The 24850-nt window shown below is 35.1% G+C and overlaps 2 protein-coding genes across 2 annotated transcripts; one reads left to right on the top strand and one right to left on the bottom strand.

The window, feature by feature from the left end:
* Positions 1–232: 232 nt before the first annotated feature.
* On the top strand, positions 233–7889 carry CSN1S1 (casein alpha s1; the record flags this gene model as incomplete). The annotated part of the gene is made up of 10 exons (XM_082729159.1): positions 233–247; positions 863–895; positions 1683–1706; positions 1794–1838; positions 2700–2741; positions 4321–4338; positions 4812–4853; positions 5850–6007; positions 6628–6670; positions 7496–7889. Coding segments are annotated over 9 exons (378 nt in total). The 3' UTR covers positions 6629–6670; positions 7496–7889.
* Positions 7890–17545: 9656 nt separating this feature from the next.
* On the bottom strand, positions 17546–24644 carry CSN2 (casein beta). Its single transcript, XM_082726956.1, has 9 exons — positions 24600–24644; positions 23538–23600; positions 22758–22784; positions 22619–22645; positions 21333–21356; positions 21192–21236; positions 19204–19794; positions 18586–18627; positions 17546–17870 (listed from the first exon to the last, which is right to left on the bottom strand). The coding sequence occupies exons 2-8, from the start codon at positions 23586–23588 to the stop codon at positions 18622–18624; spliced, it is 771 nt and encodes a 256-aa protein (XP_082583082.1). The 5' UTR covers positions 23589–23600; positions 24600–24644; the 3' UTR covers positions 17546–17870; positions 18586–18621.
* Between the last annotated feature and the right edge of the window lie 206 nt (positions 24645–24850).

Here is a 24850-nt window from a genome sequence, read left to right as displayed (position 1 = left end):
ATTTTTAATCGATTTAGTATTAAGAGACCACACAGGTGCTCAAAATTTATAAAATAAATATATCCCTATCCTTCATACTTGAGTGATTATCTTTTCTTGGCAGAATACTAAAAATGTATCAACTGAAGAATGATCCTTTATTTTAAAATTATTTGGTAATTATTATTTTGCATTTGAATATTTATCATGAAACATAACATTAATTATTTTTTCTTTTTCTAAGGGACAGACTATGGAAGACACTGAGGTAAGACACCTTTATTTTTATAAACACCACTTATACATCATATGTAGTATAAGCTGTATGCTTTATTTTGGCAAAAATATCTTATCAAAGTGAACAAGATTAAACTTCTCAAACAGTCCTATTATATCCAAGAATATACAATTAAACTTCATTTTTATCACAAAAATCCATATACACTTTGCCTGCTACTCCATCATATATCTGTGTTTATTTTAATAAAAATATTTTAAGTTATTGGGGGCGCCTGGGTGGCTCAGTTGGTTAAGCTGCTGCCTTCGGCTCAGGTCATGATCTCAGAGTCCTGGGATCGAGTCCCGCATCGGGCTCTCTGCTCAGCAGGGAGCCTGCTTCCTCCTCTCTCTCTGCCTGCCTCTCTGCCTACTCGTGATCTCTCTCTGTCAACTAAATAAATAAAATCTAAAAAAAAAAAAAAATTTAAGTTATTGTATAAGTTATTGTTCTCTTCCCTCCATATTATATTGGCCCTGAGTTTTTTCAATTGTTTTTTTTTTCAAACCGGAAGCCAAGAGTTAGCAACCCAGGATGAAAGTGTAACTCGTTTCCTTCCCATTGTAAAAGTCGCAGAGTCAGTAACACTGGTTTTCTTTTTCTTAGCAAAAGCCATCTAGCAGCAGTTCATCAAGTGAGGTAAATGATTTTTATGTTAATTCAATATCCAAATTAGTTAGGAAACACTTATGAAAGCTTGTTGTACAATGAAGGGTACATATTTTATAAGGTCTCATTGTACAAGGTGCCAGGCATATCGCTTGATTAACATGTGACTATCAGTCCGACAGACTTAAGAAAACAACTATTTGTCAAAGACAAAATTACAGAATTGCTTTTGGGCAAACAATCATATCTGGCCATCTGTAGTGTCCAAACATTTCTTTTTCTTATTTATTTTGCCCTTACCAGATTTTGGTAGAACTCAATCTTATCATTAAAAATTATAGTAATGATTATGCTTCTAGATCAAATATGCAAACATGTTATACCCTGTGTAGAAATCAACCAATTCTAGGTTAATTAATCATAAATTCGTTGCCTCTTGTTAACCTATAGGAAAAAAAATTACAGGCATAGAAGGTGTTGAGGTCCTGCCATTAACTTTGGGATCACAGAATAAAACTAACCCAATTATGTGGAGTTTCTGTGAATTCAGTAAAAGTGAATATTTTGTATCCACCTTCAACATTCTGAATAACCTCCCTGGTAAAAGCAAGGAGAAGAGAAAAGGAATTCTTGACATAACACGTCCCTCAAATTATTCATCCTGTCTCAGTTATGCAGGAATTTTTGATTTTGATAAAATCAATTAACCACAGTTATTTAGTAAGAGTGGCTGGGTAATTAGTATTCTTACCTTAAACATAAATTAATAAGTCATAAAATTAAAAGTGTGCCTGTTTCTATTTTTTTTTTTTTGAAGGAAGTTGTTCCCAATAACACTGAGGTAAGATCTATTTGTTAAATTTAAAATATACTATTATCCAAGATAAGTTACAATTTACTTAATATATTTATTTGTTTGTTTGTTTAGCAGAAACAAATTCCAAGAGAAGACATACTCTCCCAAAGCCATCTGGTAAAATATCATTAAAAGCTTATCAAAGACAAATGTACCAAGGAATAAGAATGTTAGATTGATAAATTATTTCTCCTTCTCATTATCTGCTAAAATTTAACCCATAACAAGTAGTCTGATGGACTGCAGATATTGGCTGGTTCCTCTCTGAAAATAACACTAACAACTTTTTTATCTCAGGTATTTAATTCACACTTTCAGTTGAATACTTTTATTGTATAGTCTGCTTTGGATCTGAATACCTTAGTATTTAAATGATTATCTATAGATTTGCCATACTTGAATTTGCCCCTAAGTTTTAGCTTTTCCCAGAATGTGATGTTAGACAGTTTACTAACCTGCTGTAAGTCTGTGATCTAAATTCTAAAATGACAATAACAATAAATATTGAATGATGTGAAAGAAGTTAATGCAATCCATGAAGTAAAGTAAATGATAAATGAATGTGGCTAATATCAGAAACATCACTTTTTCCCTAGTTCATCTAATATTTTTTATTTCATTTGACCAAGGTTAAATCTTTGGTCAGAAAGCAAAAATCATTTTTAATTTTCTTAGTAATTCTGACACAAGATACTTTATAAGTAAAATTGCCTGGATGCTCACTTATATCTGACTGTTCTTTAACTTATTTTAAGCTTTAAAATAAGTTAAGAAAGCAGTTTTTCTGTTGTTTTGTAAGGAAATAATTGATTTAGTCCAAATTATTTGTGGTAGAAATAACACTGAAGTATAATTAATATTTCCTCATTCTTTACTTTTGGGAAATCATTGTAGAATTCTAGGTTCCATTACTTGAAAATGATAGGGTTGTACTAAATGGTATCCAAGCAACTAAGAATGTTTTTTTCTTTTGAATAGGAACAGCTTCGTAAACTGAGCAAACATAACCAACAGCAGATGGTAATATTTTATTTATTATAATGTAAAATCATCTTCTGCAGAATTAAAATACATTAAATTTTAAGTTAGGTTCACTTCAAAAGATTTATTCATTTTTCTCAAAAAATTATTCTAGTCTTGGTAGTTAATAATAATTGAAAAACTATTCATGTGATTGCCTATATATTTTCTGTCAAAGCCATTTCTTTCAATTTGTGCATAGACTAATGCTGTCTATCGTATCCGTAATGACTAACCAAGGAGAAATTTACTTTGACTAAATTCCATTTCAAATCCTTTTTCTTTTTTTAAAGATTTTATTCATTTATTTGACAGAGAGACACAGCGCACACCGAGAGAGGGAACACAAGCAGGGGCAGTGGGAGCAGGAGAAGCAGGTTCCTGCTGAGCAAGGAGCCAGATGCGGGGCTTGATCCCAATGCCCTGGGATCATGACCTGAGCCAAGGGCAGCCGCTTAAGGGCTGAGCCATCCAGGCGCTCCTTTCTCAAATCCTTTTATAGTCCCTCTGACGATGCCTTATATTAGGACTTTATCATGTGCTTATTTTCCCAAGTCCAGCCCTGATGGGGAACTCCATAAACATTCCTGCTTATGAGAACACAGATGTGCCAATTAAACATTTCATTTAAGGAAACAGTATAGACTCTGTAGGAGGAATTGCTAAGTCCTAAACCTTCAAATTGTTTTTGTCAAAGCTCTCAAAGAAAGGTCAAGTTGAACTTAATTGTCTCTGGACCTGTTTCCTTATGTGTGTGAAATTGAAATATAGTTATTCTCACTTCCTGATGTTATTCTGAATATTGAATTAGCAATCTCCTATTCAGCTAGCCCTGAGTCTGGCTTGTAGCAAGTCCAATAAAATGTTCATTCCTTCTCCTCCTGCCTCAACTTATCAGTCTCTGTAAAATTTGCTGTCCTCATGAACTTCTTGACAGCATTATGGAGGTCTTTTATCAAGATACACATTTGAACTATAATGCCTTAAACTCTTTTTGCTGAGTATATGAATAGATCAAAAACATATCAATCAGCACAACTATTTAGTTTTGATCCTTTTAATTATTATAAAGTCACTCACTTGGGAGGGGAAAAAAAAAAACCTTCACTTTTAGTTACAACAAATCAACTTAATTAAGACTTTAGGGAAAAAGCCCCGTCCTAGTTTAGCAAAATTACATTTTTCATTTCCTTCTTTATCAATGTAGGAAGAGTAAAGCCAATAATGAATTTAATTTGGATCCCAATTGTTACTCTTATATCAGTGTCCAAGTTGCTTGTGTTTAAAACAAAGCCCAAATAAATTTAAATATATCAGTACCCTCACTGGAATTCCCCATTACTGATCTAAGAAATTACTGGAATGATATATTTTATTATTTTAGTTATGATGTGACTGAACCGTAACCTTCACAACTATTGGTCTTGCCGACAGTATTCATCATGTTTCATATGATTGTTGGTTGTGTCCTCAGTGCTTAGCATAGTCATTCCTGAATGAATGAAAGTACCTACTAAATATTTGTTATTCATAAATGAATAAAATCAATATACTAAATTAAATGTTTTCTCTTCCTTAGGAAGCTATCCATGCCCAGGTAAGATTATTTATTAAATCTAGAATATTTTAATATGTCCTTCATGTGTTGTGTTTTTATAATATGTGGTTCTCTTTTTTTTAACAGAAATCTATCTCAAGAGAGAAATTGTTCTACTAACCACACCTGATAATATTTAAAAATTTACCAAAGATCAAATTTAAAAAGATGATTAATAAATAGCCATGAGCAGAAAATATGTAGTCTTAGAAAATTAGTAGGTCATTTCCCCCAGTATTTGAAACTTTAAAATTCTTTGTTTTTCTAAACTAAAGTAAACCTAGCCTTACCTGAACATTTTTTTCTAAAGTTGCAAAATAAAAAGGGTTTTGATACTTCTTCATGATTCTGGCATAGAGTACAGTTTATCCTAAATATCACAGATGGTGTTATATTCTTGGTACATTGTAAAATGAATGTGTTGTACCAAATGTCTAAGTAATTCAGAATGTACTTTATTTCCTTTTATACAGCAACAACTTCTCAGAGTGAATGAAAACAACCTCCTCCAATTGGTAATATTTTGCTTAATAAATTACACAGTAATAATACAATACTGTCAAGTTTAAATATGTTTGTTTTTAAATAATCTCACACTTTGGAAGTGATTGTTTTCTTCCCCAGCAGTTATTTCTCGCTCCCAACTTCCGTGATAATTTATATTAATTGGTATGAGAGATTAGAACTACTTGTTTCTATTCTTTGAAAGGGAAGTTGTGCCAGTCTGTGTCTCAGCGGATGGGAACATTGTATTTAGAGTTACAAGCACTATGAAGTGTTAATCTCCATAGTTACATTAATTTCTCTTTTAACATATTTCTTAATTTTATATTTTTATGCCCATGATCTGATTCTAAAATTCAGCTTATATTTAGGAATCTCAAACTATCAAGCTGGTTGACACACTTTTCTTCTGAAGAAACCATATGGAGAGAGACCAAATGTCTCTGCCCAAATACACTCTCATCTTGTTTTCTCACCTGTGAAATGAGACTGTCAGTAATACGTAACAGATGCCAGTTTCTCCCCTGCCCTAAATTCCATTGATTTCTCAGTGTTCCTAGGGATTCTGATCTCATTTTTATGGCAATAAACAAGTATCATGAACTATGTGCTGCCATAACAGTTCAACCCTTTTGAACTGGCCAATTCCATATCAGCCATGGAGCCCTCCAACCAATACTTGCCATTTTGTGAATCTTATAAAGATTGTTGAGGATGTTCCATATGTCCAAAAGAAATTGACGCTAGGTAGTATGATTGGCAAAATCAATGTCACTGCCCAAATCTCTAACACAAAAAGAATTTCAAATAGGTTACTTCTTCCAACTTTGAAGCTTTATTCAGCCTTCGAAAGTAACTCTGGTTCTTGTTCTTTCCAGAGATCTCACGGAGTCATCATTCTTTTTTTGCTAATAGCGATGTCAGAAATGAACTGATTCATTTGCAGAGATTCAGAACAGCTGTTGTTTAGACATGGTTGTTTTTCAATGAATGGTCTTTCCTTCTAGCCTTTCCAACAATTCTACCAACTTGATGCTTTTCCTTTTGCCGCTTGGTATTCTCTTCCACAAATCATGCAGTATGCGGCTTTTCCACCATCCTTCGATATCACTAAACTCACTGCCTCTGAGAGTACTGAAAACGTTGATGTTGTGCCAGAGTGGTGGTAAGTTCATTTAAATTACTGCATATTAGTGTTCTACCGAAAGACATAAAAGAGAATCCTTTACAGAAACATGTCATAGAAACAGATGTAGAATCAACATAACAAGTCAGTGCTTAGTGCCTCATAAAGTGAAATGGAAAATTGATATCTTCTGTGGTACCTATGGCTAATGTTAAACCAATGAATCATGTGGAGAAGTGCTATCTATTCTATAAGTGAAATTCATTCTTTAGGATGGTAGGAAAAGAAAGCTTTTTCTCCAAATTAAAAATAAAATGAATGCTGATATAAAGCTCAATTTTATTCTCCTTGCACTTTTATTAATATTAAATTTTTAAGAATGCCTTTCTTTTGGCTATACCCATGATATACTTAAGAATAGAGCATAGATTTTGCTTTCCAATAGTCCTAAATTCAAATCCTGACATTTTTCCTTACTTAAAATAATGTTACAATACTTAGTTTTCATAATTCTGAAGATGATTAAATATGATCATCTTTGCAAAGTGTAGGGATTGGAAAATAAACACAGAAGATAAGTAGCAGTCATTTTTTTACCTAATAAAATTTGATTGCTGACTACCTTGATCACATAATTTTAATGATTTTTGTTCTTTCAGAAAAATTAATACATTCTCAGGAACTTCACAATTATGGCTATGGGTAAGTGTGGAAATTAACTAACAACTAATCCCATTTCTATTTGAAGACAAAGTACAAAAATATGATTGTAGGCTATAATTTTTTTTCTTTTTGCTGAAGTCTAGCTACTCTGAACACATTACCACTTAAATAGTTACACTGCTTAGAAAGTTGTGAATTTTTTGTCCTACTCATACTATATTTAAACATCAACTTAAAAATTACCTAATTTTAACTAATATAATTTATCATATTGAAACTCCTATACAAGTATGAGTATGGTTTTTACTAATTTTCCATGAAAATGGTGAACCCAACAGTTGTATCCTGTTCTTTGTGGTCACTGCAGTAGAAATTCTTAGTAAGTCACATAGTGAAATGATTATCTCTCATCAGGCAAACAGACTGAAAAGGATTATGTCTTATCAGGCAAACAGACTGAAATGTCAACAAATTTTTTTAAATTGCCTTCATCCATTACTTTGGAGCTTTTAGTTGTGTGTGCATGTGTGTGTTTCCCTTCACAATGGCAGAAACTTCCTTTTCAACAAATCAAACTAAAGAAAATGATAAAACTCTGACCCATGTGAAAGCTTTTTCTTCTAATTGCCTTGTTGTATTTTTTATATTACTGCAAAGGAAAATTCTATCTGGTAATAATATATTTTCAAAACTTAAAAATCAGGAGCAATGGTTATATTTGTTAGCAACAGGAAAGCAGAAATAACATTGTGAGCTTTATCTTAAAATGAAGAGAAAATGACAATTAAAATTTGCATATCATAAAAGTCTCTCTTCAACTAACATGTAGCATAGCTAACCATATATTTCTTTTTCTATTTACAGATGTGACTGAAACTCCCATTCTCTAAATTTCTCCGATCTACCATGTAAAACCATCCTATCCAAAGGCTTTGACTGTTATGTTAGAATAGAACAATCCCAAATTGAGGGCAATCTTTCTTTTTCAGTTCTCTACTCTGTATTAGATAGAATTATCATTATTTTCCTTCATCTAAATTTTCATAACAGTTCCTTGTCTAAATTCCGGTTGTATCATGCCAGTCTGAAGGCCACTGAATCAGAGGGTATTGAAGTCTTTACTAAGTTTCTAGTACAGAAATTTTGTGTAAAAAGCCTTTGAATCACTTCTTTTGTAAGTGCCATCATTCCATATAATTGTGAGCAGTGACTGAGATTTTTTCCTTTTCTTTCCAATAAATTAAAATTTTAAAGCACAGTCCATATTTTCTGTCATTATTCCATTCACCAGTATTTACACAATCCTTTTAAGAGTACATATATAACATTTTGTTTTCACTAATTTTTTTATGATACTTTCAATTACATTTTAATGAAAAAAATTGAAATGTCACTTCTGATGTTGGCGAATCATAAACATGGATAAAGATCGTTCATTCGAAGTCAGTTGTTTACAGAATATTTCCCATGAGAACATAGGTGTGGCTGCAGAAAGGACAGCTATGTGGCACTTGTGGGTGCACTGGGAATTTGAATAGCCCAGTTGTACAATTTATTTATGCCAACAGGACCTATTTGGGCCCAACTCACCTAATCACAGCTAAGTTTATATGTAGGTAGATTAGGTCATAACCATTTAGAGTCACCTCAGCACACACAGTCACTTAGTGGCTAGGGTGGGCTGAATAGTATCCTCCAGAGCCCAAGGAAGAGCTCTTTCTCAAGACAACAATCCTCACTTGTTCTGATATCCTAAAAGCCCCAGGTGAGATGTACTTTTGAGGGTATATTCCAGATTCCCAACCAATCCAACATGCTATGACCCTTTAAGAACTATTGTATTTACCAGGCAATAACATACATGTGAGAAGGCCTCCTGTAGCATGGCCTAAGCCATCAATGGCTCTTCATCTTACCTATAATATATATTATATATGCATAACACCCAAACATGAATTTTTTGCCTGAAAGCCATTTAGCATTGGGTCTTCCACCTTCTCTCAGTGTTAAGAAGTACATGGTGAAACAACTTGTTGTTTTTTTGTTTTTTTGTCTAGAGAAAGTTTATCAGATACTCAAACTACTGGACCAGCGAGACATTAATGGGGAGTGTAGACCCTCGTGTCTTCATAAAATGTATCTACCAGCTTCTGTCATCATATCACTTCCCGAGCCCTCAAGGATACTTTATATTTCTTGTGTCATGAATCCTATAGAACTAAGGTCATTAAGGGGCACCTGGGTGGCTTAGTTGGTGGAGTCTGACTCTTGGTTTCCACTCAGATCTCATGGGTTGTAAGATTGGGTCCCATGTCAGACTCCACATTCAGTGGGGGTCTGCTTGAAGATTTTTCCCTCTACCCCTCCTCCCCACTCTTGCTCTCTCTCTTTCCTCTCTCAAATAAATAAATAAATATTTTTTTATTTAATAAAAAATAATGAATGATATGCACAAAAATAATTAATGAATGCACAATGAGCCATGAAATAAGATAGTCATATTTCCTTCAGGCTAAAGTACAGTGCAAGCCTAAAGTAGACTTGCCCTTAAAACTGTCTCATGAGGTGTAAGCCTCTGAAGATGAAAGCAAGCTGTTTCTGGTATTGTTTTCTCCTTTTTCTTTAGTTTGAAAGGCAGGATGGAGAAAAAATTGTGAGTATCAGAGATTTATGTGACACCATATTTAAAAATACCACCTGTAAGTTGGGTGGGTAGGATGGGCAAAATGGGTGGAAGGGAATGGGAGATATAGGCTTCCAGTTATGGAATGAATAAATCAAGAGGGCAAAAGGTGCAGCATAGAGAATACAGTCAGTGGTATTTTGAGAGTGTTGTATGGTGGTAGCTATACTTGTGGTGAGGATAGCATAATGTATAAAGTCGTCCAATCACTATGTTGTGCACCTGAAACTAATGTAACGTTAGTTACATTAATAATAAAAATTTAAAACTGAGTTGTCACTTCATTAAATTTGTAATAATCCATTGTTACATTAGTTACATTAATAATAAAAATTTAAAAATGAGTTGTCACCACTACATTAAATTTGTAATAACCCACTGTTACTTTCCAAGAAGGCATTGAAAAGGCCAAATGGAGCGATGTCTGGGTGGCTGAATCCGTTAAGTGTCTGCCTTTGGCTCAGGTCATGATCCCAGGGTCCTGGGATGGAGCTCCACATCGGGCTCCTTGCTCAGCAGGGAGTCTCCTTCTCCCTTTGCCTGCTGCTCCCTCTGCTTGTGTTCTCTCTCTCTCTCTCTCTATCTCTCTGACAAATAAATAAATAAATAAATAAAATATTTCCAAAAAAGGTCAAATGGGAAAAGGAATAATGATACAATTCACTTTCTTTACATCTTTTAGTCTTTCACAGTTGCTGCAATTTCCCCAGAGATGCAAAATTATTATTTTATTATAGAAAGAGACATAAAAATGGTTTATGTTCAGTAATTTTTTTACCTTTTACTCCATCCATCAGGGAGGTAATACGGGAATTAGACCAGTCTCTAAGTATACCAATTCCCACTCTGAGCAGAAGACTTACTGTTAATGATTTAGACTAGGCTTGGAAGGAGGTAAACTGTGGGGACAACATCAATTATTACTTGACTCAAAGAAATCCCAATATGAACCACAAATCATCAGAATATTCTCCAAAGAATGAGTGGTAAGATAGAGAATGTATCCCAGAGTCTGTCGGAAGATCAGTTAGTTCATTTCTTTATGTAAATGCTCCAAAACTCATAGGTCGAAGACAAGGATCAGGATTGGAAATATGACATTATAGAAAGATGCCTCCTACAGAATATTGATTTTTCTAAATTCAAAGGTTATAGATCCATAAATTAATTCTTATTCAGCAATTGGGGTGAATCATCACTCTCTGTTGGTAGCTTGAGCCAGAAGTCTTTTTATTAGACAGATTCTGTTCACCAAAGTATTTTTATAGTTATATATACATAAAATAACCCTGATAAAATTGCCATAAAATTTTTCCTAGGGTTATAATGATTAACTTCCACAGATGTCACCTCTTTTTTGACCATTTTTCATACAATTATTACCACCACGACCTCTCCTCCACTAAATCTTTAAAAATTTTAATTTTATACCTTACTTCAGGAGTTTATTTGCAATCACTTTGGTGAATGGGCTTATTCATCTTTCCTGGGGTCAGAAATACAATTTAATTACTATGTGCCTCCTAATATAGTTTTCAGTCAAATATAGTTAGGGAAAAAAGACTTTTACAAAAATCCATTTTTTTATGGAAATGATTAAGTCATCTATGCTTCCCCATAGACATGGGGAAGTAGTGGGTCATTAAAATTAAGTATATCTATCTACAGATAGTTTTTTTTTTTAAGATTTTATTTATTTATTTGACAGAGATCACAAGTAGGCAGAGAGGCAGACAGAGAGAGAGAGGAGGAAGCAGGCTCCCTTCCGAGCAGAGAGCCCGATGCGGGACTCAATCCCAGGACCCCGAGATCATGACCTGAGCCGAAGGCAGAGGCTTAACCCACTGAGCCACCCAGGCGCCCCTACAGATAGTTTTTAAATGTTTCCTTTTTTATTATGGTTACAAACCTTCTAGAACCCAGCAGATAACATGAATGAGTGAGAAAATTATGGGGCAGAGGGCGATGATGCTGATCATAAACTGAAGAGTATATACCTTCTCTTTCTGCTACTGCTTGCAATCTGTTGTTGTCATGCATACATTAAGTGTGACCACGTATTGGGACTCACAGGAGAAAGTAGAAATGTGAATTGGCAGGTAAAATTACCTCTTTTTTAATATGGTCTAATTTTTTTTAACACAAAATGGATAGTCCCCTTCTCTTTGTTGCCCACTTCCAGTCCCTAAAACACTACTCTACTGTACGTTAAGGGAAGGGCTTTCTAATATTTTTTATTCTACCTGCTGAGCCATGTCAAGGTTGAAGTAAAAGTGAGAAGGGGCAATTAAGAGTTAAGGCAATCATTAGCTACGTTAAACAAAGGCACAATGAAAGTTTCAGAAGCATTTGGGAGTTGGGGTGCTCTAAACTTTCATATCTCCCAATATGTTTCATCTTTTCCTAATAACTGGTATCTCACTTTCCTAAATTTCACAAGAGACCTACAACATTGTAAATTCTTATTATTTTAATTACTATAGATTGAGTGTTGGTGTTTCCCCTATGTGCATATGTTGAATCCCCTATTCCTAATGGGAAGGTAGTTGTATGTGGGGTGTTTGGAGGCAACTGGACATTGAGTGTGGAAACTTAAGGAGTGAGATTAATGTCATCATTAGAAAAAATCTGAGAGAGATGCTCTCTTTCTCTATCTTTCTCTGTCTTTCTCTCTACTGTGTGAAGATACAGCAAGAAGATGGCAGTCTGCAAGCTTTCACCAGACACAGGATCCGCTGGGGCCTTGAACTTGAACCCCCATCCCCCCAGAGTTGTAAGAAATGAATGTTATTTAAGCCATTCAGCTCATGGTATTTTTTATATGGTTACTTGAACTAAGGCATCCATTGTGTAATTTAAAAAACAAAAACAAAAACAAAAAACCAGAAAACTCAACCTTGGATTTGTTTTTCCTTCAAAAATTTAAGCTCTACGGCCATAAGCAGTAGAACATCCACTGTCACAGAACCATAACATACAGGAATTCTATTCTATTTGGTCAGGAATATTGTGATGCCAACTGACATAATTAAACCTTACCTCAAATTAATGGAGAAAAAAAAAAAAAAGAAGGGAATTTATTAGCTCATGTAACTAAAAATCCCAAGAGTCAAGTACAGTTGGATTTAGGCACTTGAAGGCGGTTATTAACACTTTTGTTTATCCTTTGCTACCACTCTTTTTTGGACTGACTTAATTTGCAGGAGATAAGAAAGATGGCTTGCCTCCACCTCCGGGTTTCATGGTTATTCAGCTCCTAAATTCCACAGGAAATGATTACCCCACAGTTTCTGTGAGTATTAACGGATCAGTAGAAGAAAGTTAATTGACTCTGCCTGGAGCAAGGACCTCTCCCTTTGGGTATTATGACATTCCTGGCTTAGAATATATGCTCACTTTTTTATCTGAGAGTCATTAAAATCTTCTACGATTACATGCTAAGATATACCAAATTGGAATTGTAGTTCAGAATTAAGTCTTACGATATTCGAGTTTTCACCATTAAATTTTTTTTCTCCCTTTGGGGACTAAATTTCAACATCTTTCCATTTGTCAGCTTTTTAATTTTTTCAATAATTTCAGTAAGGCAGGAATTTTTTGGTTCTCCATTTTTAAGATAATTTTGTCCAAGGTTTTCAAATGATTTGTGAACAAAATGTAACCCAAATCTGTATGCTTCGTTTTACTAGTTTCCTAGGGCTTCTATAACCAAGTACCAAAAACTGGGTGGCTTAAAAATAACAGAAACTTATTCTCTCATAGTCTGGAGGTTAGAGATCTGAAATCTATGTGTTGGTAGGGCCATGCATACTCTGAAAGATCTAGAGATCCCTCCTGGGCTCTTTCTAGCTTTTGGTGGTTGTTAGCAATCCTCAGCATCTCTTAAATTGTGGCTGCATCTTATAACTTTAAAACTCCAATTTCTGCTTCCATATTCACATGGCTATCTTTTCTCTGTGTATGTCCATGACCAAATTTTCCTTTCTTATAAGGACAATAATTGTTGGATTAAGAAGCCATCTAACCTAGATTACCTTATCTTAACTACATCTATAAACGTCCTATATTCAAGTAAGGTTTTATTCATAGGTACCTGGGTTAGGACTTAAATGTAACTTTTGAGGGGACACAAGTGTATCCACTTATGCTCACTTATCCATAAAATTTAATATTTTTGGAGTACTTAGATTGGGTTTCAGATTGGTTCTCTCTAAACATTTCTTAAGTCCAATTGATAATTCTGAAAGAGAGAAATATGTTCTGTCCTATTGACATATTTCATTAAAGTCAATATCAACTTTGTTGCAATATTTTATAGCTCATCGACTTTGTATATATGCAAATATTTGTAATTTTCTATAACTTCAGCTTCTATTTATTGAAGTTCACTTGGAAGTACTTATGAATTATATAAATGGTTGCACCCTAAGAAACTGGAGATAAGGAAAGATACAAAGCAAGGCGAGAACCACTTCACTACAGTCGAAGGGTATCAGCAGGTACACTTTCTCAGCACACAAGTTTTCTCCAGAAAGGCTATGTGTAACAGAGCATCAATCTCAGTCGTTCTGGATGACTGCATGCTTATCTCTAGAGTCACTTACTCTTGGCCAACAATGGTATTTAATAGCTAAAGGCAAATGATATTATAACCATACACCTGTGCTTTGCTTTGGGAAGGATAGATCAGTTTGTCGGGATTGCGTATGGTCTGTACCAGGCTTCAATGGGATCTAGGCATGGGAGAGTGAAGCAGGGATGGTTTTCAACAGTTAAGACTGGTCATGGAGCTAAAATATCCCTGCATGACAAGGTTTTTAAGAGACCCTTCCAATAAGTAGGGGTTTTGTTTTGTTTTGTTTTTTTATTACTGTATAATGAAATATTTGTTTCCAGGGCACAGGTCTGTGAATCGTCAGTCTCACCCGCTTCACAGCGCTCACCACAACACATTCCCTCCCCGATGTCCATCCCCAGTTACCCCATCCCTCCCAGTCCCCTCCCCTCCAGCAACCCTCAGCTTGTCTCCTGAGATTAAGAGTCTCTTAGGGTTTGTCTCCCTCCCTGGTTTCATCCCGTAGTTTTGAGCTTCCTGGGATGGAAGCATTTTGTGCAGCCTCTATGGGTGGTTCGAGAGCTGGAAATGAAGCATATTCTGGGCTACCAGCAGTGGGAGGACAAACAAGTTGCTCCTGAGATCTTAGCCCCTGTCTTGCTGTGTATCCTTCTCTTGCTGTTGCTGTCTTCCATTTTTTGCCTGTAATAAAGCTGTCTTTATTACAGTATAAGCTGCTTGAGTCCTCTCAGTCTTTTCGGCAATAAAAAAAACTGAAGGTGATTATTATGGAATGAACACAGGTTGCATAGAACTGCATGTACCTCTGATTGGTAACAGAGGAAAAAATGAAGCAGCAATTAATCTGCAACCTCTCCCATCTCTTGCTTCCCATTTTTTTCAAATATCACCCCAGCAGGGGTTAAAAGCATACACCTTTCAGTAGATTGAGGCAACCATTCCCTGATTTCTGAGGAAACTGGATTCACTGGCCTAGTGTGGAATTATATTTAAGTCTAGAGCCGGAGAGTTGACTGCACACTGGGGAAGCCCCCCCACCCTTTAGAGAAAAAAAAAGGTAGGCAAGACACTAATAAAGAAATACATGATTTTACATGTACTATACATTTTTTAAAGATTTTATTCATTTATTTGACAGACAGAGATCACAAGTAGGCAGAGAGGCAGGCAGAGAGAGGGGTGGGGAGCAGCCTCCCTGCTGAACAGAGAGCCTGATGTGGGACTTGATCCCAAGACCCTGAGACCATGACCTGAGCTGAAGGTAGATGCTTACCCCACTGAGCCACCCAGGTGCTCCTACATTTACGTTTTTAAAGCAAAAACAGGCAAATAGAAAAGCGCACACACCAAAAGATTATCACAAAGTACACATCCTCTAGTTTAAGGGAATGACTATCACTAGCCTCTGAAAGCAACACTTCATGTTCGCTCTCAAGTTCTACCTCCCCTCTGATAACCAATGTCTAACTTAGTGCACTAGAAATTAATTTTCATAAATTCTAATATGTAATATTAATGGTGTAAAATCTTGTGTATTTTGTGTTTGGTTACCTATCATTCAGTCTCCTGCTGAGTAGGGAGCCCAGCCCAGAGCCTGATCCCAGTTCATGCCCTGAGCTGAAGGCATACATTTAACCAACTGAGCCACCCAAGTACACCTGTTGGTTATATTCTTAAGAGTAAAACCTCTAGTCACAAGATATGCAGATGTTGATCTTTGACAAAGACTGACACAGGTTTCCAAGGGGCTCCTGCTTGTTTACATTTACATCATCATTGCTTGGCATTGTCATTGTTTGTTTTTGCTAACAATTAGTGAGGACAGGGGCGCCTGGGTGGCTCAGTGGGTTAAGCCGCTGCCTTCGGCTCAAGTCATAATCTCGGGGTCCTGGGATCAAGTCCCGCATCGGGCTCTCTGCTCAGCAGGGAGCCTGCTTCCCTCTCTCTCTCTCTCTGCCTGCCTCTCCATCTACTTGTGATTTCTCTCTGTCAATAAAGAAATAAAATCTTAAAAAAAAAAAAAACAATCAGTAAGGACATTTTTTTTTTCATTTTGATCACTCTGGTGATTATGTCATAATATCTTGTGGGAGCTTTAAGTAGCATTTTCCTGAGGACTGGTGATGTTGAGTAGCTTTTCTTATGTTTATTGGCCATTAAGAAACTCTTTGGGGAAAGTTCTTATTCAAGTAAGTCTATTGTCTCTATATTAGTATATCACTTTTTTCTCTTTCTGGAATTCCCAATTCAATTTGAGCAATTCAGAGCCTGGATCCAGACGAAGAGCTATGCTTGGCTGTGACAGATTTACGATGTTAATGTGGAAGCCAAGAAGGCGAGTTGAGTGTGTGAGTTTGGACTTCAGGAAAGAATGAGTTCAGAGATACACATTTAGAAGCTTTGAACTCATGAATGGACTTCAAGCCATGGAACTATCCAGAGTAAGGCTAAACCTTTAGGGGACTCCAACATTTAAAGGTTGGAAAAAGAAACGCCAGAAAAGAGACCGCAAAGAAATGGCTAATGCATTAAGAGAGAAGCCAAGGTTTAAAATTTCAAATGAAGAAAAGTATGATATTTCCAAAAAAAAGGATGATCAACTCTAACAAATAGCTCTGAGAGGTTGGGTAAAATGAATACAGATTAGCAAGACAAAAGTTGTTGGTAACCTTGGAAAAAAGTGATTTCTATAGGAACAAAACTTTGACAGAAGCAGATTAATGAAAGCATAATATATTCCGTACGGATAGTTCTTCTCTAACAGTTGCCACAGAGTAGCCTGAAAGACTGGGAGGAGTTTGAACGTGTCCGGTCCTGAAATGGAATTTTCTTTAAAAAGGGAAGATGTTATAGCATGAGTTGTCTCACACTTGATCCTTAGGTGAGGAGATCACTGAGGATGGCAGGGAAGATGGAATAATTGGTAAGGACGAGTCACTGTGTAAATTCAAGGGATGAGGTTGAGTGTACGGGCGTGGTAGTTGGTGGGGGGATTATTCATTACAACGAGACAATCACTCAGCAATCAAAGAAAAATAGATACTAGAGACTCATGTTAACTCTTATTTCTTGGGCATTATTGGCGAAAATCACATAACCTCATTCATTCTGATTGTGATACTGGCTCTTCCTGCTCTGGTGTAAGTGGAGTCAGTAATACGGAGCTATAGGGAGCAATTGTCTTATATCTGAGCAGGACACTAATCATATTAAAACTTCAATAAAAACCTTTGAATCGCCTGTTTTATAGATGTGGAAATTGAAGTTCTGAAGGACTGAGTAAGTGTCATAGCACTACTTCCCTACATGTGGCTGAGCTGTGAATCAGCTTTTACATTTGAAGCTTTTTTTTTTTTTTTTTCCCCACAGTGACCATAAAATGTAACATCCAATCCTGGGTATGATTGAGAGTGAAAGGCGCAAGTTACATGGTTTAACTAGGTAATGGGTGTAAACCGAGACTTTCTAGAGCAAACATGATATGTGACCACCCTCTTTTCCTCCACTTTTTGATATTCTTTACCATTCAATTCAAAACATCCTATTCAATTTCAGTTCCTCCATGGCTATATTTAATACCAATAATCTGAAATTGACAATAATCTTAAGGCCAACTCAGGTTTAAAAAATTATAATAAAGACAGAGAAACTTAAATATGCCTCAAGGATTAATTTATTGAAATGACTGGCTAGGAAATAGATACTTAAATAGTAACAAACACAATTCCAGAAATATACATATTTTTCCCAAGTTTAGGGTATTTCCAACTCAAAATTAAATTCTGATGTATTATTGAATTACAATTTGGAAAATGTAGAGTTTATAAGTCAAATTCAGATCAAGATGAATGCCATATAGTACATAAAATAAATAAAAGACAAATTTTTCATTTTTTTCCATGGAGATTCATACAAAAATGATCAATTTTGCTTTCAGGATGCCAAGTGAAAAGATGCCACATTTCCAGTCACAGTCAGTTCTGTAGAATATAAAGAACATATAGAGTTTGTTATGTTATATACTGTAACTATCCCTCCTCATCTGTAATTTTGGTGTGATTAATTTGCAAGGCAAAATTTTGTTATAAATGCAAAATGTTGAGCCCTACCTTGGAGGCATATAAAAATTCCTGTATGACTAAATATCAGCTGATATTGGTTTAGTGAAGTGTCTAGTCTATCATGATCACATACAGAGTTGTATTTTATAAATCCCAAAGCTATATTCTCTCTTTTTAAACCTCGTACCTGAAATAATTAATTTTAGTTTGGCTAATGAATTAAAAGATAATGTGTACATTTTAAATGAGATTAAAAACAATTGAAGTTATGAAGCCTAAGTTAGAATGAGAATGAAAGTAATCTTTTAAAAAATCTCAAATACATTCACATAAAAGTAGGAAATACTATTTTCAGTTTTTCCTAAAAAAAGATGACAATCAAGTATCAGAACATAGGCATTTGAATGCAAGCCAGTCAAATCTGTCAATAACACATAATTAAAATCTGATACATACTCTCAGGTCAGTAGATGTTAGTCAACCGTAAAGACATCCATGATACTTGGATCATTAATAAATAAGTTGGTATATTGATAAAGTTTGTTCCTGTCTTGGACTTATCCAATAGGATGAAATGTAAAAAGATATCATCTATAAAAAGGTTCAGTCTAATCTCCAAATTCCCAAAACTTACCAAAAGTGAGAAGGGGACATTAATGTTGAAATTCTCTTAAACCTTAAAAGTAAAAAAAAAAAAAAAAATTAAAAAAGCAAAATAAATAAATATACAATTTGCATTCGACAAAGACACATTCCTTAAGAATTCTCTGAGAATGAAATAGTCATCGAAACATGATATGAAATAAGGCATTTGCAGAATAGACACATACAAGGAAAACTTCAAAATTGTAGAAAATAATAAGCCTTCCTTATTCCAAGGCCAGACTATCAAGTTTAATTCCAGCTTTAACAAGCCTTAATCCTCTTTATCCAAATTCTCAAGAGACCAATTAAATCAGAACCTTCTGAAATAATTTGTTCCCAATAGTATCTTCTACATAGAAGATCAGAATAATTATATCAGAATCTCTGCAGGTAGTCCCAGACATTGGGATTTTGGAGAGAAAAAGTTTTACTACTACGTATTATGGATTATGTATTATCTGTTATGTTGCTAGTATTGAGAATCACCAATCCAAACAAAGCGCTTGTAGATCCATTCATTATTCATTTATTCTTTCATTCTCACATTTCCTCTCTCACCGTATTCACGTGGTAAGTGAGAAAGCAGAATTAGGAAGTTTGGACTTACAAGAGCAGAGTTGTAAACTGGGGCAAGTGGTTGAGTCACTGGATGGGCCTCAGGAGAAGGCTGCTGGTACAGCAGAAAGGCTTGTAGGGGCATGTTTCTCTGGGGGATGGGCAGCACTTGCTGGGGAAGAGCCTGGACTTTGGACTGTGGGATGGCCAGCAGGGGCTGAGGAGCAAGCATGGGAGTCTGAGGAAGAGGCTGGGGGGTCTGCTGCATCAGGGGCTGGAGCAGAGGCAGAGGCAGAGGCAGAGGCTGAGGCAGGGGCAGGGGCAGAGGCAGAGGCAGAGGCAGAGGCTGAGGCTGGAGCTGAGCCAAGTGCAGATTTTCAGGCTCGGCAAGATTCTGGATTTGGCTGTTCAAAAGGGGCGCTCCTGGAGATTTCAGAAAGGGCATCATTTTGCGCGTCGCAAGGATGTTCTCCTTAATTTGGGGGACCTGCACTATTTCGGGCTGAGGGAGAGGCAGCACCACAGCGGGCTGAGCAAGAGGCAGGACATTCTGTGGAAGGATAGCAAAGGGGGTGGGGTCGGCATTAGGAAAGACCAGAGGCTGTTGCTGGGCAAGGAGGTGGATTTTATTCTGGCGTTCATCCTGGAAGGAAAGAAAAGAGTGTTTGGGTCCATGATTCAGTCGTCACAGTCATGTGTGATGATCTAAGCTACTGCCTTTTGAACAATCGTAATTGAGTGAAAAGAGGGAAGAAAAATCTTTTACTGATTTGATTAAGAAATTATTTTCAGTCAGATGAAGAAGACTAATGAGTAAAATGTTCACTGAGGGAGGTCCCCTTGCCTCACTCCCTTCCTAGGTGAACCTACAGAACAAGCTGAAATCAGTGTCTGCAGATTCCAAGGCATTTCACCTTGTTCTAAATCGCCTAGATAGCTCTAGCTGTCCACTTCGGTCTTCATGGGCACGGACTTTCAACATAATGCTTTGATAATAGAGCAAATCGTGTTCATATAATGAAGATCTATTTCAAGAGGCTGAGAGGGATTACTACAAGGTTTATTTGTTGTTGTTGCTGTTGTTTGAATGAAAATTAAATCTTATTTTACAGCTTCATTCAAGGAGCTACTTAACACCAGCCATCTTCTAGCACTACTTCCCTCGGGAGAAGGTAGTTATTTTGAGTTTTTCAAGAGGCATCAATTTGTAAGTTCATTTTGATTTAGGAAATATTGGCACAAGTCCCAAACCGTACAACTTCATTGATAAATAGGGAAGTTGAAATACTACAATTAGACACATGTTACCACAAGTGTAATTTAATTAAATGAAGAATGTTATGTTTTCAAAGAAAATCTTTAATTTTAAGCAAGCTCTACTGCTTAATAACTGTGTGATACTGTCAGACAATTATGTACTCAGTTGTTCTGTACCTCATTTCTTTCATCGGTATAATAGAAATTGTTTTAAGAACTTCATGTACTTGTAAATGTTAATATAAAACCTATAAAATGTTATATAAAATCATTAAATATTCACTGTCTGTCAGCTTATCAAACTTGGGATTAGGAATATTCTCAGTTTATAGAAAAGAAAATTAAGTATAGAGTAACTTGGGGCCAAAATTATACAGCTAACGAATGTGCCGGATTGCCTTCTCATTCTCTTTCATTGGAGTATCCGTCTTGAGACCAAAGGGAACCTAGTTCCCCAGCTAGAAATGTAAGTAAATCAAGAATTATTCTTAATTTTTTTATACTCTGCAAATTGATTGTGAATTTGAAAAATGCATTTATGTCTTAAAAATATCTTGCCTTTGTCAAATATTAATCTCTTTTTTTTTCTGATTCTGTTTTCTTTCTTTTTTTATTTAATTTTTTTTATAAACATATAATATATTTTTATCCTCAGGGGTACAGGTCTTAATCTCTTCACTGGCATTTATCTTATTATCAATTCTATAGCATGAATATGTACGTATTTTATATATATTATATTTCATAATAATTTTAGAAATATTCTTATCATAAATGAGTTACCTGTCTTTGCTGCTGTTCCTCACGCTTAATATTCTCAAGTTTCTGCTAAAAACCAAATCACATATAAAGAAATGTTATTGCCTATAAAAATTAAATGTAGGAAATTGTGAAAATAAGTACATTCAAATATGAAGGCGTTACCTTGTTGATGTGCGTGATAGATTCCTTCAGAAAATAAAAATAAAATTAGTTTTAGTTTTATGAATGTTCTTTATTTGTCAGTACAAATCAGAAAATGAAGGCACATGATAGGTTAAAATGGACACCTTGTTTGATAATATTAAAAACTCAGGATAACTGCTGAAATTTAGATGTTGCAGTGTTCTGCACAAGCTTGATGTATAAAAGAAAAATGAATTCAGTTACAGAAGAAAAGAAAATCAGTGAACATAGTACAAAAAGAGGTGTTTAATAGATGCTAATTTTTCTCTATCACTATGCTCCTCTCCCAGGACAAAAAAATGATTGCTAATATTCTATCTGATTCTAGGAGAAAAATATTCATTGAGAATATGAATTTTACCTTTTAATTCTTCTGATCATTCTTAGGTTGCTTATTATATTTATACTTCAAATTAATTATAAGAAGTAGATGCCTCCCTTAATGGTCTGATAGCTTTGTACGGAGGCAAAGTATACTGGTGTACAATTTAACCAGCAGATAATGACGTATCCGAAAAGAGTGGTACCAGGAGAAATGCCTACTTGATTTTCCCCAGCAGATTTAGGACTACACTATCTCTTGCCATCTCTCATTTTCTAAAGTTATAAAATGTGTCCATTTGCATGTCTGCTCTCATAGTCTGTTGCAAGCTCTTCACTGTGGACATCCCTCTTTTCCTTGGTACCACAGCTCTTAGTAAATGTCTGATCCACAGACAGCACTCAATAAAAATCAGAATAGGGAATGAGAACAGGGTAAAGAGAGCTCAAGACAGAAAAGAAGACTGTACAGTTCTTTAAAAAGGGAAGGGGGGGGTTATGATGATGTAATTTCAAGTAGTACACCAACTTAGAAAGTGCTAGAATACTGAATTCTCCAGATATTTATTCTGTCCTTACATATATGCAATGGAAAAAAAAATAATAGAAGTTTACATCAAAACGTATGTCAGTGGGTGCCTGGGTGGCTCAGTGGGTTAAACTTTAGCCTTCAGCTCAGGTCATGATCTCAGGGTCCTGGGATCCAGCCCTACACTGGGCTTTCTGCTCAGCAGGGAGCCTGCTTCTTCCTCTCTCTCTGCCTGCCTCTCTGCCTACTTGTGATCCCTCCCTCTCTGTCAAATAAAAAAATAAAATCTTAAAAAAATAAACTTGTGTTTTTTGAGCTGCTTTGATCTAACTGTCCTAATGTAACATCATAGAAAGATAGCACAAGATTTTACTGTTCCAAAACTGGGAAATTGCCTCTGAAAACATTGTCTTACCTCACTGCTAGAAAGGCTTTCCACAGTCTATAAAGGAAAAAACAAAAAAATAAAACATCAACAACTGGCTTTTCCTAGATCACTACAGAAGGTTAATATTTTATGATTGGAAAATTTTTTGTGAATAAAAACATCTTACCTCAGTGGATACAGTGAGTTCTTCCTTCTGTAACAGAAAAAAACAAAAAACACCATTTTGGTTTCCACAGGTAATTCATTATTAAACATTTTTCCTATTTAATTTGTATCTTCTTTATGCAGAGCTATCTATTTCACAAGTTTGAGAAATAAAAAATTCTTATTGAGAGTCTTGAAAGGTAGTTGTTTTTATATCTTTTATATTTAGTAAATTTATTGATATATTTTTATCTTATGTGAATAAACAGTTTTTGATGGGTAACAAGGTTATTTTACTTTGTTTTAAACAGTTTATTATGATTTCAAATATATTTGTGATTATAATTATTGCCTGATACTCCATCCTCTCAATGTCTTTGGGTTGACACAGGTAGAATTGGTCCCAGTGCCATAAAGTAAGAGATACATAAATTTATTACTGGAATAAGGTACATTTATTTAGGTTACACATGCCTTCAATCATATCTGTGGAATATTATTATTGCCATTTTTATATCTGTTTCTCTCTCTCTCTCTCTTTTTTTATTTTTTGGTCTGTTTACTTGTCTGTCCATTTGCTTTTCCTTTAGGAGCTGGTGGCACGGTAGTTTAGAAAGCATTTGACCCAGATTTATGCACCTACTGCACACTATTGAAATAGTGGATGAATGTAAATGATTTTTTTTAAGAAATGCAATGAATCTGTTGAAATTCTGCTTTATTTGTACTTTAACAATGTTGCTGGTGTTCTTCTCTAACATAGATATTCCATTATATCTTAATTATTTAGATATTTGCTTACCTCTCTTGCAAGAGCAAGAGCCACCAGGCAGGCAAGGATGAAGACCTTCATGGCTATCAAGTCCTGTCAATGGGAAAATGAAGGAACGGTAACATATTGGTCAATCTATTTTCTTATTTAGCTAGGATTACTTTCCTTGTAAAGAAACTAAGGATAATACATAATAAAAGTAACTGCATTTTAGAAAAAATACTGATAGAAACTTTATTAAATAGGCAGGGTCAAAGCCTACTACGGTTACATACTCTTACATACCATTTTCATACTTCATGGCCAACCACTCAGATTTTTCAGCCATCACCTCTACCCTACCTCACTCTTTTTTATCTTATTCATAGCACTATGGTTGTTTATTCATTTTGTTTTGTTTTGAAAGACAGTACTTTTCTTTCAAATAGTCTTTTTCCTTTGCTTTTGTTTCCAAGTCATCTCTGTCTCATCTAAAATTTTCTTACAAAGTAAAACATTTTTTCTTAACTTAATTCTGTATTTGATATGCCTATTTTGATATTTTGAAGTATTATAAACCAAATAATAAAGCGGGATGTTGGGGACAATAAATAAGTTTGATGAATACATATTTCTGAAAAAAATTTATAAACATTTCAAGTAATACACATCCCCAACACATCTTGCAGTTTCTTGACTCAATATGCTCCCTCTAAAACTACTGTGGGATAAAGGTTTTCCATTAATTATTCATACCCTCAAACGATAATTTAAATATATCCTTTTTTATTGTTGCTCTATATTTAACAAAATTGGAAGACTTATTAATTCAAAAAATATATTTTTAATATAGCCTAACTGGCCTTGTACTAAAAGAATAGTAATCATTGTTAATACATTTTTTTAGACTCATAAACCTCATAGAGTCATAACTTTTACCAAATCTCTATAGACATTTCTATTTTTTTAATCTAAGTGCTGAAAATAGTGTCAGTACTACTTTAAATAATTTCAAAGACTATATTTTAAGTGGTTATTTTCTTCACATAACTCAGCCTCATTTGAAATAAAGGTGAAGAAAGAATACATCAAATTTCAATCTGAAATTCTTACCTGTTTTCCAAGGTGGAGGACAGGAAGTGAAGGAGAAGCTAAGTAGATGATGGTCTGTCTGCTTTTGTGGTGGTTTATATACTGTATTTGGTGGTATGCTAATTTTGCAGTTTGAGATAAAATCAATAGTGAGCTTCAATTCCAAGAAGTTCACATGATTAGAATATGGTTTCTGCCTATTATCTGTCCCCAGAAATTCTAGGGATTATTCAACAAGGGAGCAATTCACAAGCTAGTAAAGGAAATCTGTC

The sequence above is a fragment of the Mustela nivalis genome (assembly GCF_964662115.1).
Source record: "Mustela nivalis genome assembly, chromosome: 4".
In the NCBI taxonomy this organism is placed as follows: Eukaryota; Metazoa; Chordata; class Mammalia; order Carnivora; family Mustelidae; genus Mustela; species Mustela nivalis.
Note: the sequence above shows the minus strand (reverse complement) of the source record. Positions and strands in the feature narration are given on the sequence as shown.